We start from the raw sequence: 16,135 nt of genomic DNA on the forward strand, positions 1-16,135 counted from the left end.
CATTTGGAAACATGATCAGTTTCTTCCACAAATGAGCATACGCAGAGAGCTGAGAGACAAGGACAGTGAAAGAGAAGCAATGTCAATTCCATGATTCTGTTTAAAACAGACACCTATAATTTTCTAGGGCAATCTTTGTAAATCCTCAGAGGGGTCCACTCCATCCCTTCCCCCGGTAAGGTAAGGGTACTTAAGAGGACTGGTATCCTCCCACTCTCGATACGTTTAAGTATTCCTAGTAAAGGCCATGTTTTAAGTTTTGTGTGAGGGCATTAGAGTACTCGGTCACTTCAGTGACACCAGATGAGTGACCTGTCTATATTTGTAATTAGCTATTGGAACTTGAGATTCCAGCCATGACCTAGGGACAATGTGTCATGGTGACACTAACGATCCCCTTGAAACAGCCACGGTGAGGACCAGGTCAGTGATGTGGTTGTGTAGTAGCGTGTTCTGTGGTGGAACACTCGTACAAACAGATCCACTCTGCAACGCACTTGTCCGTCTTTTTGCTGCGATTGCAGACTCAGGCTGTGCAAAGCTCGTGAAACAGCTTCAGCAAAGTCTGGAAACAATCTGGACGAATTCAGGCTCTGCTTTGTTGCTCTCAAAGTTCAGATATATTAACCTAGATGACAGGTAATCTGTGACATCACTGTAATGTTACCTGGCTTGAGCTCAGTGACTTCACAGCCTTGTGAGGACATCACTGTCTCTTAACGAACATGTAGAAAAAATAACACAGGAATCTGACAGCTGATATTACCAAGGTAATAGCAGCTCACGGGAAGGAGCCAAGCCTTCGTTTGATTTGGACAGCATTTTCCACGCTGTGTCAGATCACAATGACATTATTTCTGTTATCTCTTCAACCATCTGTAATCGCCTTTCAATGCCAAGTTACCTTCCTGCCCATCACCTCTTCTTCTCCCTCTACTCCGCATTCCAGTTGTTGAAAGGAGCTCAGCACGGAGGACTGTGCTCCACTATGGAGGAGATTTTATGTGAGGGGCTGTCCAGAGCAGCAATAGAAGGAAGCAGGAGGAGAGGGAATATTAATCTAGATGAGAGAAATTTAAAAAGTTAAAAGGTCTTCTTAAAATATATTTGCTTCCAAAGTTTTGTGGCATCAATTAATTCACGGGCTGAAAAAATTAATCAGTAAAAAAGTTTTAAATATGAATGTGTCGCAATGATGGATCATTCTGCCTGTCCACAAAATTGCATCTAATTAAGTGCACCTTTACAGAGCAGGTTCAGCTCATTTGAATCAGGAACATCTCTAGAAAGTGCATACACCTCGAAGGCACTGAGCAGTCAGACACAGTTCTGCAGTATCTTTCTTTTCCACCGTTTCTTAAATGCCCTTATGTACCAATATATGCTACAATGTACCTTGATTTGCAGTGAGGCTGTGAGTGAAAGGAGTTCTTGGGTTGCACTGGATACTCAGATTTTTCCAGAGAGCTTCCTCCCAGCATTGCTAGGTCAGCAACAGCTTAGAACAATGTGATGTGAGCTTCTTCATAATCATGGCCAGTTATGCCATCTACACTAATCCCAAAGCAGCCCTGGGAAATAACCCCCTTTCCCTTCTCCTAGACTGGATAACAGAGTAGAATGTTGATTAGAGTTCCCCTTGGACCAGGGCCCTTTGTTTGCTAGTCACTCTCCCACTTCCTTCTTGAAAATGGCTGTGGATTTGGGAACCCTGTACTATAGTGGCAGGATGAGTAATTGTGCCTGAAGTCCTGGGACCAGGGGCACTTTATACTCCCTTAGGCCGAGTTCCTCCTACAATAAACACAGTGGGGAACATGAGAAAGATCGTGGAGAGGGGGAGGAATGGAGGGAGGAAAATGACAAGAATAAAAGGATGGCTGGAAGGAAGAAAGAAAGATGCGAGAGAGGTAGAAAAGGAGAGAATATGAAAGATGCTGGAAGGAGGAAGAGAGGTGAGGGGAAAGAGAAAGATCACATGGGCAAGCTCACCTGAGCGAGCGTTGATCCGGAAGTGAGAGGAACCTTCCAGGGAGTAGATAATTGACTCTTGACCATATTCTCTGGACCGGTCCAAATCAGTGGCATTTAAAAATAGCACTGTGGCTCCTTGGAAAACACCAGAAACGAGGAATCAAAGATGCATATTTGTTAGCAAACTGATGGACAAAGGCTGGGTCAGAAAGCACAGCACCCCCAAACCAGGAAGCACTTTCATATCTATTCCCATCTGTTCTTTCAATAGGTCTATGGTTTTCTATCCTGCTAACTGGTCCATCCCTCCAAACTGACTGCTGTATTAGCAGCAGCTCTAATACCCAATTCAAACTTGTCACTATGTCCAGGAATCCCAAAGTGAGAGACAATCACTTGGCAACTCTTAAAGAAAGTACACAGGCCCTCAGGGATTTTAAGTGCCATGTTAGTGGCATTTTAATGTTAATCCAGGGGAACGAGGCTGCATGAGCCAGCTCTGGTCGGATGTGTAATCGCTGCCACCACCAGCTCGGTCATGACCAGCGAGCAGTTCACGATGGGTTTGCTACTTACATGCCCCAGGAAAGCTGACAAGGATAAACTCGTTAACAAAAAGGTATTTAATGTTGAAGGAATTTAAGTGCCACGGTGAGGACCTTTGGCTGCATAGCTAGGAGGAAGCTGGGAGGCTGTTTCTTTCACAAGTTTCTTTCTCAGTAAGACAAGGGTGTGAACTGTATGGGAAGGTGGAGAGTGGGGTAGCTTGAGCTCTAATTGGATAGAAAGTCATTTTTGCCTTTTACAGGTTTACTCTAGCTCTTCCGGTTTTCACCATAGAAGCACAAATCACGTACATGTTTTACTTGATATTTACCAGCAGAGCTACGAACAGGGTGATGCTGCTTCCTAATGCAACTGCCTGGTGAGAGCAGAAGCCCTGTTACCCCCTGGGTACAGTACGCACGGACACACAGTGTGGAAAATTAGGATTGTACCAAGCACAGGTGCTTTGGGAGTTTGTCAGGCCTCATGCTACCATGCAGGCGGGAGCAATAATTCTGCATTCAATATTCACCAGTTATAAGGATGGAGGCCCACTAGCATGGCTGAGCATCCAAGAGGAAACATGTGTGGATAGACTGCCCCTACCCATGCATTGGCCAGCCTGGGAAGGCACTGGGAGAAATACAAGCAATGCTTTTTTCCAACAATGCAGCAATGTAGGTCAGTAAACATGTGCCCCCCTACCAGTGTTCCTGGAGGTATGATCACAGATTCTGCCCTAGGCAGGCAGAATGCCACCAATTAGCACTGCTTGGATAGCACAGCTCCTCTCCCAACCCTTATGCCACTCTACCTATAGGCACCTTCATTGAACCCTGTATGGATGTAAGTACATAATCTATTTGCGAGTGGGATTTCAAAAGCATTCAGAGTTGCCTACATCTGCTTCCAGTGAACTCTATGGGAGTTTTACCATTGACTCCAGTGGGAGCAGAGTTAGGCCAACAGGGACTGTCTTTGAACAGTGCTAGCACAATGGGGAGCCCTGGTCCATGACTCCTAATCTAGGGCTCCTAGACACTACAGCAAAACAAATAATAAATAACACCACCACCACAGAGCGCTTTAGACACGCACAGGGTGGGATTTGCAATAGTTTTGTCTGAGTTATATGCAAGGGATGTATTTTAATTTTCAACTTAAAAAAGGGACCATCACACAAACTCTGGATGGCGAACAACGTTAACGAATATATGTAACCCACTGGTCAGCATGTGTTGTGTCTCCCCCATTGTGCCTGGTCCAGAGGATGTGAGCATTACAGTTCCAGCTGCAGAGGCCGGCTCTTTAGCTCAAGCTGTTGAGACGCAAGCTTTCAGCTCTAGAGCTCACTGGTTCAATCCCCAGTGCTGGCTGAGATGGAGGCTGTCACATATACACTTGGTAATGTGCTCATAAGTGTCATCCATCATTGAGCTATACGCCATCCCAAATCTCACCCACTAGGCAAATGCCAGAGCAAAAAGATACTCTTCATGGCTCAGTGGAAGGCCTAACAGTTTGAATCTGTTGAATCAGCAGGGGAAACAAGACCCAGAACCAATGGCTTTTTCTCAGAATGCCCTTCCTTCAACTCCCCCCATCCCTGTCTGATGCTAAAACACCCAAGCGGGTTAAGCTGCTACAATGGTATGTGTGGAGAGAGGCAATGTGCATGACTGTGCACATCTCATGTGTGTACAATGCATTATGTATGTATTACAATCAGGAGGTCTGGGCATTAGGCAGTTAATTCTCTCTCTGTGCAGACTTGCTTCTCTTCGGATGCTGACACCCTCTGCCAGGTAGTTGGGCTCTTTTGGAATCTAGTGCCACATCCCTATTGGCTGAGTAGGCGGCCATATAAAATATTACAAGACAGACACCACAAATGGGAAGCTACATAAAGAGAGTGGGAGCACACTTTTCCATACCTGCCATGATGTCCTCCATGACAGTAATGACATAGGATGGCCGGCTGAACGTGGGTGGATTATCATTTTCATCCTAAAGAAAAAATAAGAGATGTTGGAAGACACTGACTTGGAAAAAGACAACAGAATAATGACAAAACTCTGGTATGATAAGACATGGAAATGTCTACCTCCTATTGACTTGCTGCCCCATTTGGACGAGAACAGTACAAAAAGGGGAGGATTGTCTTGTGGTTAGGGCACAAGTCTACAACCGGGAAGATCTGTTCGCAGACTTCCACTGCAACTCTGGTCAAGTTATGATACTTTGTCTTTCAGTGCCTTAGTTTTTTTAATCCATAGGATGGGGACAATAACATCTCTCTCCCTGGGGGTGTTGTGAAGGTTAATTAGCTACAATAGGAAAGTTGTTTGGAGATGAGTGCGCTATGTAAAGGGTAGGCATTATTACCTGCTAACACTGTCTAGGGGTCATGCAAACACTGGGAAAGGAAAGGCACCTTATTTTGTACATTTCTTTTCTACTCCATTTTCTGTACTACTCTCTTGAAAGCTTGAAAACAAAGGGCTCACCTCCTCTCTGTTTCCAAATTGTGGTCAGCACAAAAGGAGCGGGCAGGCATAAGGGAGCCACTTACGGCGCCCTGATTCTGTTTTGTTTGGGACTGTATGCCAGTCAAACAGAAAGCATCGACATGGCAAAACATAGCTCCATCAATGCTCCTTCCCTCTCCAGGTTCTTCGCATTATGAGTAGGGAGTGCACAGCTGGCAAAGGAGCCAGCTTTCCCAGCTTTATGCCTGCAGACAGCTTACCTCCCCCGAAGGGAATTTCTGCTTGCCACTTTGGCCTGATCTGGCCACTCTGACGCAGTGGTTCAAAGTGGCTGGAGTGGAAATGAGACTCTGGCCAAAAGTGTCTTTCCCTACTCATTTTTTAAAATAAACACATCTGATAAACACCAATTCCCTCCACCCATAGGCACTGACTCCATGGGTGTTTGGGGACTGGAACATCCATGGGAACAAAATAGTGGTTGCTGAGCACCCATTGGTGGGCCCCGTGATCAGCTCCTCCTCTCCCTCCCAGTGCCTCCTGTGGCTCAGCTGTTCAGCAGTGTGCAGGAGGCACGGGGGGAGGGGACGAGTGAGGGCAGGGCATGCTCGGGGAGGGGGCAGAACAGGGTGGGAAGACATGGGGCAAGGGCAGGAAGAGGCGGGACCTTGCGGGGAGGTTGAGTGGAGGTGGGGCCTGGGGCAGAGCAGGGATCGAGCACTCCCAGGGAAATGAGAAAGCCAGCTCCTGTGCCTCCATCACTCACATCCTTCATCTATAGACATTTCAAATGGAGCAGAAGCCATAGTGGCTTCCTTTCGTTAGCTTCTCTGCATGTGCACAAGTACCAGTAAAGATGTTAACAGGAATGTCTATTAATTATCTGCCTCTGCAGAGCCACTATAATTCTAGAAAAGTGGTGGATTCTGTCTCTTGTTTTGCAACTGATCGAGCTTACAGTTTCTGGGAGGGATGGAGTGGGAAACTGATGTACAGAATCCCAAGGAGATGATTCCTTCTCTGATTTAAACATTTTCAGTTAATTAAGTCTGGTACTATAAACTGCTTTCTTTCTGGTATTCATCAGAGAATGTCTTGTGAGCATCTCCTCCTCCTCCAGCACAGAGTTTTAGAAGGAAGCAAAACATTACAAGAGCCAAAACCAAATACAAGCAACATCTCCTCCTCCCTCTTCTACCTCAGAGCTGCACACAGAGATTTTATCATTCAGGATCACACTGGCCAATGACACATGATCCCGGAAGTCCCGGTATCTAAGGTGCCCATCCTGATGATGTCTTTTTGAAATAAAATGGATGTGAGCAATACACATTTAATAACTACCAATATTTCTTGCAATGTATAGTTGTGTCATTCAATCCTGTATACATTTTGCAATGTATTTAAATTAAATCACCTTTCCCTCCACCTGAAATATGCATGCCGCTGAGTGACACAGTTAAGCTGACCTAACCCCCATTGTGGACTGTGCCCTGTTGACAGAAGAATTCTGCTGTGAGGCTGCAGCTGTGCGGATGTAGGGCTTCCAGCGTAGACGAGATCCGATACTGATGCGCATGAGCTCTGCTCAGTGCAGGGCCTACAGCAGAGGGGATGAGGGGAGGTGACTTTATACAGCTTTGGGAGGCAAGCCAGTCCTCGATTACAGACAGACCCCCAACCTGAAGCAAATACTCACCAGCAACCACACACCACAGAACAAAAACACTAACCCAGGAACCTATTCTTGCAACAAAGCCAGATGCCAACTCTGTCCACATATCTATTCAAGGGACACCATCATAGGGCCTAATCACATCAGCCACACCATCAGAGGCTCATTCACCTGCACATCTACCAATGTGATATATGCCATCATGTGCCAGCAATGCCTCTCTGCCCTGTACATTGGCCAGACCAGACAGTCTCTAACCAAAAAAATAAATGGACACAAATCTGACATCAGGAATCATAACATTAAAAAACCGGTAGGAGAACACTTCAACCTCTCTGGCCACTCAGTAACAGACTTAAAGGTGGCAATTTTGCAACAGAAAAGCTTCAAAAACAGACTCCAACAAGAAATTGCTGAACTGGAATTAATTTGCAAACTAGATACCATTAACTTGGGCTTGAATAGAGACTGGGAGTGGCTGGGTCATTACAAAAATTGAATCTATTTCCCCATGTTAAGTATCCTCACACCTTCTTGTCAACTGTCTGAAATGGACCACCTTGATTATCACTACAAAAGTTTGTTTTATTTCTCCTGCTGATAATAGCTCATCTTAATTAACTAGCCTCTTAGAGTCGGTATGGCAATTTCCACCTTTTCATGTTCTCTGTACGTATATATGTAGCTTCTTACTACATGTTCCATTCTATGCATCTGATGAAGGGGGCTGTAGCCCACGAAAGCTTATGCTCAAATAAAGTTGTTAATCTTTAAGGTGCCACAAGTCCTCCTGTTCTTTTACAGCCTTTGTGATTCCCTTATTCTGGGTCCAACCAGGGAGTGGTTCGATGGCAGTTGCAAGTTAGAGCCATCTCAGCCACCATAAAGGGGCCACTGGACAACGGTGAATTGGGTTCATGATTCACAAGCGATGACTTTGCCAGATGCAGTAAGAGGCAGCCAGCACAGTCTACTGACAGCTTTAAACTGACTAATTTTAAAAGATTTCCATTTCTCAGTGAGCCCCCTATACATAATGGAACCAAATTAAACACAAAATCCCTATAAACATTTTCATAAAGGAATTTCTGCTCATTTCTTGGTGGTTATGAGATGGGGAGGGGCATTAAGCAAGAGAGAACCCAACTAGCTGACTCTGCAGGAGAAGCAGTGAAGCTTACTTCACACAAAGTGCTAGCAAATATACCTAATAAATAAACTAAAAAAAAACAGGTTTTTTGCTCACTTTCTTCAACTGATTCTCACATCTGAAAAGCAGCTACTGCATTTGGCCAACTGGCCAAGAATGTGTGGAATAACAGGAAACTAACACTGAACACCAAGATACTGGGCTACCAGATGTATGTTTTCAGCATGTTGCTATATGGTGGCAAGATCTGGACCCCGTACAGCAGGCATGATGGAAGGCTAAACACCTTCAACACCTGCTGTTTTTGTTGTACTCTAAACTTCAAGTGGGAAACCAGAGTTCCCGACACTGAAGCATTTGAGAAAGCAAAATTGTCCAATTTAATCTATGCTCAAACACAGATGTCTCCGTTGGCTCAGTCATCTGCATCAGATGTATGAAGGATCTTCTGTACAGAGAACCTGCAGATGCTCCATGGCCACTGGTACGACCTTGGTTCAGGTTCAAGGATGTTTGCAAAAGGGACTTGAAAACTGTCAACATCAACACCACAAGCTGGGACGAAGCAGCTAGTAACAGGCTACATTGACTCCCTGGTGCAGTGCAGCCCTCCAAAAGAGGCTGAAGAGAGGTGGCTGAGAGAAAGAAAAGCAGAGAGAGAGAAGAGGGAAGAACAGCAGGCCCCAAGTGCTAATAGTCCACTAGTTTCATCCCTGACCCTGCACCATATGCCTACACTACTAGTGGCAAGGACTGTCACATGAGAACTGGACTTTTTAGCCACTTGTGATGCTGCAGCATGACATACAGTAAGTGAACAGCTTTTGCGCTTACACCATAGTCTTTCAAGACAGACGATTGCCACCACCATGTTCACCTATGATAATGTTAAGCGAGCCTATCTCTACTAGTAGATACAAAAAATATGATTTTCTTGTTGATGGTGTCCTTTTAAGCTTGTCTCTGCTGGGAGACAGAGACTACTGCTGTCCTGGTGAACTAAATTAACACTTGGTTTAAAATATTCCTAAAAATGGAAGGATCAGCTTAAAGGTGTTTTAAATGCCATTCATATAATGTTAAACTGACCAAACCCAACAACAGAAAGGAGTTAAAGATGGAAACTGCCAGAAAATAAAATACCCCATTTGCTTGAGTCCCTATGTCAAGGATGAGCTTCCAGAGGCCTCTGATAGCCCTGTAGCCTTGACTGATGCTTTTGCCATTGAACTTGATATTTGAGGCCATTTCACATGCCAGTGATGCTCATCACACTCTAATTAAATTGCCATGCTCTGCTTTGCTGGCAACAGGTGATCTTTAATCAGCCTTTGCATCACTTCTGTGATGCTCAGTTTTGCACATTATCCTCCACACAGCGTATGAACCTAAATGTGGAAATCCCCTCCACTTTGTATCTCTGATCTATACTCTCATTCTTGGCGGGCATGGCTATTGGGAAACCGTATCAAACTTATTAGTGTTGTATTTAGTGTTTAATTATGGGAACTCAGGAACAAACTTGCATATTGTGAGGTGGCGGGAGGATGTCTGAGGATGGTGAAAACAAGTGAATAAATGAGAGATTATGGAATAAATTCCCACCAACTCTGGGAAAACTTATTCTGTCATTTTTCACTACTAGGTTTTTTTTCCACTTTTCCCCAAATCGTCTAGTGCTGGCCACTGTTGGAGACAGGATACTGGCCTAGATAGCCACTGGTTTGAGCAGTATGGCAACACCTAAGCTCCTTCAAGAGAATTGATTCACCCAAACGGAGGAGTAAGAGCCTCACTTTCTGCCCACCACCAACCATGCTCCCAGGCTCATTATATTTGACTCATTGGCTTCAGAGAAACTGGTTTAAAATGTTTCCCCACCACTCCACCTCCCTCGCCAAAGGCTCTAAAGCAAACTGTTTGTTTCAAAGCAAACAGCCAGTGCTAGCATCCTCTCTTAAGGGGAGACTTTGTCAATCACCAGCACCTCTTTTATTATATACTTCTATATAGTTACAGTTACTGGCTCACTGCGCAAAATAGCGTCTAGAATGTCAGTGACGGAAAGCTAGGCAGAAACTTATTAGTGGTGATATTTCCTGGGATCCTGGCATCATACTTGCTATTAGTTCTAATTCAGCGGCTCCCTCTACAAAAGCTTATTGTCCCCTAATGGGAAATCTACAAGGCGAGTTTGACTTCTTTATTAAAAACCAACAAGCAAAGGATGAAAAAAAATCACCTCCCTCCACACTCTCAGTCACTCTCTTGTTCTGTCTTTTTTAGCTTTAAGTGCCATTGTGAGCCACTTCATCATCATCATCATCATCTTTTTTTTTCTTTTTTTTCTTTTTTTCAGTTGAGAGAAAATCCCTTTGGTTGCAAGTGGAGAAAGTGACAGCTACTTAAAAATCACCAATGTACAAAATCAGCCAGAAGGAGATGACCTTTTCAAGTGTGGTCTTTAGACAGATGTGATTACACTGTCCATAGAACAGCCAGGGGAGGAAGTGTTCAGCCACTACTAAATTCCCTTATTTCTCCCTCTTATTCCCCCCATAATATTATAAAAAGAGATGGGGGGAGGGGGAAAAGGGAAGAAGAAATCACTCAATTCTTATAGCAATGAGTTCTTCCATCTTCTGGTCCGTGCACTGATGCCACTTACAAGCAAGATCAGATCAGATCATAAGACTGAAGGGTTATCAAGTAAACAGACTCCATTGCTGATACCTTCCTTGAGCCTTTGTCAAATCACAATATGTTGCAAATGGACAATCTGATCTAATCCTGCAGAGCAACATTTATAAGCTAATTTCCCCATCAGCACACACATACCATCTCTGATAAGAACACCTGTATCAGGGTGCAGAAGGCAAAGGAAAGCATCTGGTACAATGCAGCAACCCAAACCTTATCCAGCCAGGACAGCTAGCATTTGAAAAAATAAACAACTGACTGTGACTGATTCAGTGACTGATAATTTCAGACACTGGAAGTGCTAATGTGCATTTGATATTCATGTCAGACTCTGTGCTGTTTGGTTTCAGGAACCTTTAGCTCTTTAAAAATGAGGATAATGGGGGGAAGAAAAAGGAAAAGAGCCTCTATTAATCCTCTTGAACTTTGCAAAGATGGAAATGAATGAAGTCACTCTCCTGTCAGGCATCTGCTCTCTTCACCCCATTCTGATCCCCGTGTTCCACTGCTTTGCAAGCAACTCAGTGGAGGAATCTCCCAAGGCTTCCTGTCAGGTTACTTGGCATAAGAAGGAGAAAAGGATGACATCACTCTTACTAGTCCAGCTCCTGGGGTATTACCAATATCAATTCCAGATCAGGTGAATCCATCTATACTACACTCTGCTGAACTTACATCTTCTGTTCCTGTGTAACACCAAGTGCCCACAGCATGAGTTAAGAGAGTTACAGTAAGATCCAGGATGATGGGCTGATAACACCTTGGGGAGACCTAGCAGTTTCCATGAAGAAGAGTCAGATTCCCAGAGCAATCGTTATCAGGTTCTGAATACACATGACCTATAGAGACTATGCCAGGAATCTAGTGGGCGGAGAACAGACTCCAAGCAGGAACTATGGTCTAACCCTGAGTGATCACAGACTCTTTCTGTAGACTTGGGCTAGTTTACGTAAATGTTTAGTTTCTCTTTTTGTAAAATATACATAGTAATTCTTATTGTTCAGCTATTTGAAGACAGAAAGCACTTTATAACTGCTAAGTATTATCCTTACACCCCTAACTACCGCCGCCTATTGTGCTCCTCACCCTGCTATAAGCTCAAGCCCTTTACAATTAGATTTGCATGCCTAGTTTCCAATGGCTTTCATACAGTGAAAGGAGAGGAGAACAGGGGAATGGGGTCCTGATGATTGACTTCTGTTTGACTGTTTCCATGAGACCTCAGAGAGCAGCTATGTCTCTCGACTGAATCACCCTCTGTCGCTCAGACATAACAAATGTTAGAGACAGTCTGAGTTTATCTAGCCACCAGATTTCAACTCTCTCCTCAAAACTACTATAATGTATTGGACCATATCTTGTAGGCCCCTAAGGCTTGGGTTTGCAAAGCATCTAAGGGAGTTAGGTGCTCTACCTTTCAATGAACAGGATTCCTAACTCCTTTAGACACTTTGTAAATCCAGCCCTAAATTACTAATTTTATTTTTGTAAAGGAACTCTCCGCAAGAATTTTTTTCACTCTGCTTGTGGCTCACACCAAAATCAGTTTATGAGCTGCTTCAGCTAGCTCTGCAGAGAAGATTATGAACAAAAATTATTCCTGAGATGTGCATGTATATGTTAACATCACCGATGATGCCCATACTCATACAAAGCTAATTCTCAATTAGAAACACACAGAGTGGGGTAAGGTGGGTTTTATTTTAAAAACATCCCTCATTTGAGAGGGAAAGGAATGCTATTTCTTTAGGTTGCTATTAAGAGGGAATTTCAAAATAATGGAGAGAAGAGTGTTTGTGCGTGCATATATATTTACGTTTGTACATATAAATACAACACATGTACCATATCGTTGCACACGATATATTACGTATATACCCACAGGTGCTGGGTGATCTCCCTCTGTGATGCAAAGGCAACATCTGATGTTTACAACCGGAAACTGCAAAACAGGACTCCTGAGCGTTACTCTGCTTCTGCCACTTATATAGTCCGTTGGCTTTGGCAGGTCACTTAACTTCTCTGTGTATTATTTCACATATCTAAAGCATGAGCAGAATGGTCCCTATCTACCTCACAGGGCTTGTAAAGCCCTTTAAGATCCTTGGATGAAAGGTGCTATGTAAATGCAAAGCAGTATTTACTCCTGGAGGAATTCTGTGCCACTGCACACGTGCAGAATATATGTCCCCTGCAGATTTCTTTGCTTCCCCACAGAAAAATGACTTTCTGATGGGGAAGCAAAGGGAAGCCACATGTGACCCTTCCAGCAGTATTTTTTGTGTGCCCAGGGCAGCCGGCAGAGGTAAATCACTTTGGGGCAGGGGATGGGACTGGGGAAGACCCAGCTGGTAGCTCCTGCTCTGCGCCAGGCTCAGCTGCTAGTCCCAGCTGGCCTGGGGAGGACAGGACTTCCTCTTCCCCTGCACGACATCCGGGGCCATTTCAGACCCACCCCCAGATTTCTCCCCCAGATGTAAGAAGCTCTGCAAACTCTCCCACCCCTCACGCTTCCTGCACCCATCGCTCCTCAGCTGCAACGGGAGGGATCACTGTACAGGGAGCTGCTCCCCTATCTGCCCAACCCCCATGCATCCAGACACCCTCATGCTCAGACATTCCTGCCGAGCCTCACCTCCCTTGCATCCGAACCCGCCCGACAAGCCCCACTCACCCTGCACCTGGACCACCCCAATGAGCCAGCTGCACCTGGATCCCCATCCTACTGAGCTCCAAGCAGCTACACCTGATTCCCACTCCCCCAGCATCTGGACCCCACACTGAGTCCCTCACACCAAGACCTCCCTGCCAAACTCTATCCCCCCATCCCCGCTGAGCCCCACCACCTTCACCTGGACCCCCCCTGCAGAGTCCCATTACTGTTGCACCCAGAACCTCCCAACAAGGCCCTGTGCATCCAGATCCACCCTGCATCCAGATCCCCCTCTGAGCCACCTGCACCCAGATTGCCCCACACAGAACCCTCTCAACCCCACTTGGATCTCCCCACATTAAGCCCCTCCACACTTGGATCCTGCCTTGCTAAGCCTGCCTGCCCACACCTGATACACCTGGCATGGAGGGCAGGGCCCTGGGGTGTTTCTGGGGCAGGTCATGTCCTTGCTCTGTGACAGGGTTGGATGCAGCCTCATCGCTGAGTCTGTGTCGCAGGGGGAAGCTGCACAGTGATCTCCCACCTCCGTGCAGCCAGTGGCCTGTGCTCCCCAATGCCATGCTGGAGCCTCCACATTTATTCGACAAATAAAATTTGAAGAATTTTTTCAGAATTTTAAAATATTGTGTGCAGAATTTTTATTTTTTTGGTGCAGAATGCCCTCAGGAGTAAATATTTTTTACTAAAGTAGAAAAACAGCTGGGGCACTGACATCAAGCATGTGGACATACTCATCTGGCAGTGCCTGTGCTACTAGCCATTAGTACGCCATGATGAGAACTTCCTGCTTGGGGTAGGACTTTGTGGGGAGGGGAAGAGTGCAATGGCAGGCACGGCTGGTACTTACAAACACCTCGATGGTGATGGGAACAGTGCTGTTAAGTGATGGGACACCGGCATCCTTGGCCATCACAGTCAGATAAATAACTCCATTGGAGACTTGCTCATAATCCAGAGGACGAGTCACACTTATCACTGAAATGGCATAAAGCATTGGAGTAAATGCAGCTGGCACAAGCCCGCTTAACAGCTAACACACGTACCCGAACGCGCACACACACGCATGCACGCATTGAACAGCAGCAGAACAAATCTGTCTGGTACACTCCTGGAACAACCCATTGAGATCTTACCTAAACTAGGAAAATCTGTGAGTTTTCATTCCTCACGGCTATAACTCCACTTGTGCTACCACTGGCAGCAGCGGGTCACAGTGCTTACAATGAGAGAACCCACCATGGCTAGCGCTGGGGCAGTTGCTCCAGTGCAGATAACCACAAACGTTTCCAGGGTCGATGCACCCTTAGTAATCCACAGAAGCATTTACTCTGAGTCAGCCTCAGCCACTCAATGGAGTTATAGCCAGCCACTCTTCAGAGCGAGCACCAGTTCCCACCCCTCCCAGTAAAGCAATTGCATTTCTTAGCAGAATTGCCTTGACTAAGGCCAAGATTTTCAAAAGTAACAAACGTTGGGGGGAGGTCTCAATTTTGAACGCCCAAACTGAGACACCTTAAAGGGGCCTGATTTGCACCTTTTGGGGGAGGCAGGGACCCAAACTTTTCGGAAAATCAGCTCCCAGTAAAGTGGCCCGAGTTGGGAACCCAACACCTGAAGCACTCAAAATCACTAGTCACTTTTGAAAATGTTGGTTGATTCTTCTCCTGATCCCAGGAGTCAGGAGACCAGTGCCGAATGGCATTTCCACACACCACCTTCCGAATGCAGCCACTGCTGCAGGCTTTAGCCCACGCCCAAGCAGAAGTGTAAGGTGGATAACCAAGCCACCACTCCCCCATGAGTGCCACTCGGCCCCTTGCCCCTCCACTCATGGAGCACCCTACCAGTCCCCCAACGGCGCTTACCTCCATACCCTTCAGAGACACTAATGTCAAATGAACGGCGGAAGGCTGACGCTTGCACGATGCTGTAAGTGATCTGGTTATTTGGAGAGGAATCTTCATCAGCTGCCTAGGTTGAAGCGGAAAAAAGCCCCAGTGTTACCATATAAACACAGACGCCATCTCTGAGAAATGCTGCAGCCTAATAAGCAGAGAAAAGAAGGCAAACAATTTTGGGGAAAAGATGGGAGGGAAAGAGGCTAGGCGGAAAATGAACAGTCACGGGATGGGGGGAGGCAATAGTGGTAAGGGAATGGATATCTGTAAATGGACGTTCCTACAGTTTATACCAGCCTTTGCCCTAGCCTAAATATGGTCATAACTAACTATCGAGCAGGGATCGGCAACGTTTGGCCTGCGGCGCGCCAGGCCTAGCCCCCTAGCTGGCCAGGCCTGTTTGTTTACCTGCCGTGTTCACAGGTTCCGCCGATCGCGGCTTCCACTGGCTGCAGTTCGCCGATGCAGGCCAATGGGGGCTGCAGGAAGCAGCAGACAGCACATCCCTTAGCCCACGCCGCTTCCCGCAGCCCCCATTGGCCTGCATTGGTGAACCGCAGCCAATGGGAGCCACGATCGGCCGAACCTGCGGACGCACCAGGTAAACAAACCGGCCCGGCCCGCCGGAGGGCTTACCCTGGCGGGCCGCATGCCAAACATTGCCGATCTCTGCTCTAGGTGGTGAGTGTGGTGGTCTGTGGCAGGATACCCCCTTTAGGCTACGTGGAAAGTGCATGCACGTGTCCAATTATTCCATCTTCACTCCAGCGGGTGCTGCAGGATGTCTTTCAGCAGGCTGGTGCTCACCTTCAGACTGGGGTCTCTCATTCCTTCTCTGTGTCTGCAGTGATGCCATCAAACAGCCCCTAGTCAGCAAATGGGGTTAAACAAAAGAAAGGCAAAGAAAAACCTGCAGGCAGCTCCCTCCAGGAGTGGGACCTCTCTTACGTCAGAGGGGCCTGGGAATATCAATGTCCACTTCAGAGTTCTCTGGGCGTACAAGCCTCAGTTCTTTTCCCCTTCAACTCA

At 46.2% G+C, this 16,135-nt stretch overlaps 1 protein-coding gene across 1 annotated transcript in view; it reads right to left on the reverse strand.

The window, feature by feature from the left end:
* The window catches only part of CDH23 (cadherin related 23), a 510,961-nt gene that overhangs the window by 168,001 nt on the left and 326,825 nt on the right, over window positions 1–16,135 (reverse strand). The window contains exons 16-19 of the mRNA XM_084634348.1: window positions 15,074–15,179; window positions 14,056–14,183; window positions 4,455–4,527; window positions 1,993–2,109 (exon numbers count right to left, since the gene is read on the reverse strand). Of these exons, the coding sequence (XP_084490474.1) occupies window positions 1,993–2,109; window positions 4,455–4,527; window positions 14,056–14,183; window positions 15,074–15,179 (424 nt within the window). The remainder of the gene's footprint in view (window positions 1–1,992; window positions 2,110–4,454; window positions 4,528–14,055; window positions 14,184–15,073; window positions 15,180–16,135) is intronic.

The sequence above is a fragment of the Lepidochelys olivacea genome (genome assembly GCF_965140295.1).
Source record: "Lepidochelys olivacea isolate rLepOli2 genome assembly, chromosome: 7".
Lineage (NCBI taxonomy): Eukaryota > Metazoa > Chordata > Testudines > Cheloniidae > Lepidochelys > Lepidochelys olivacea.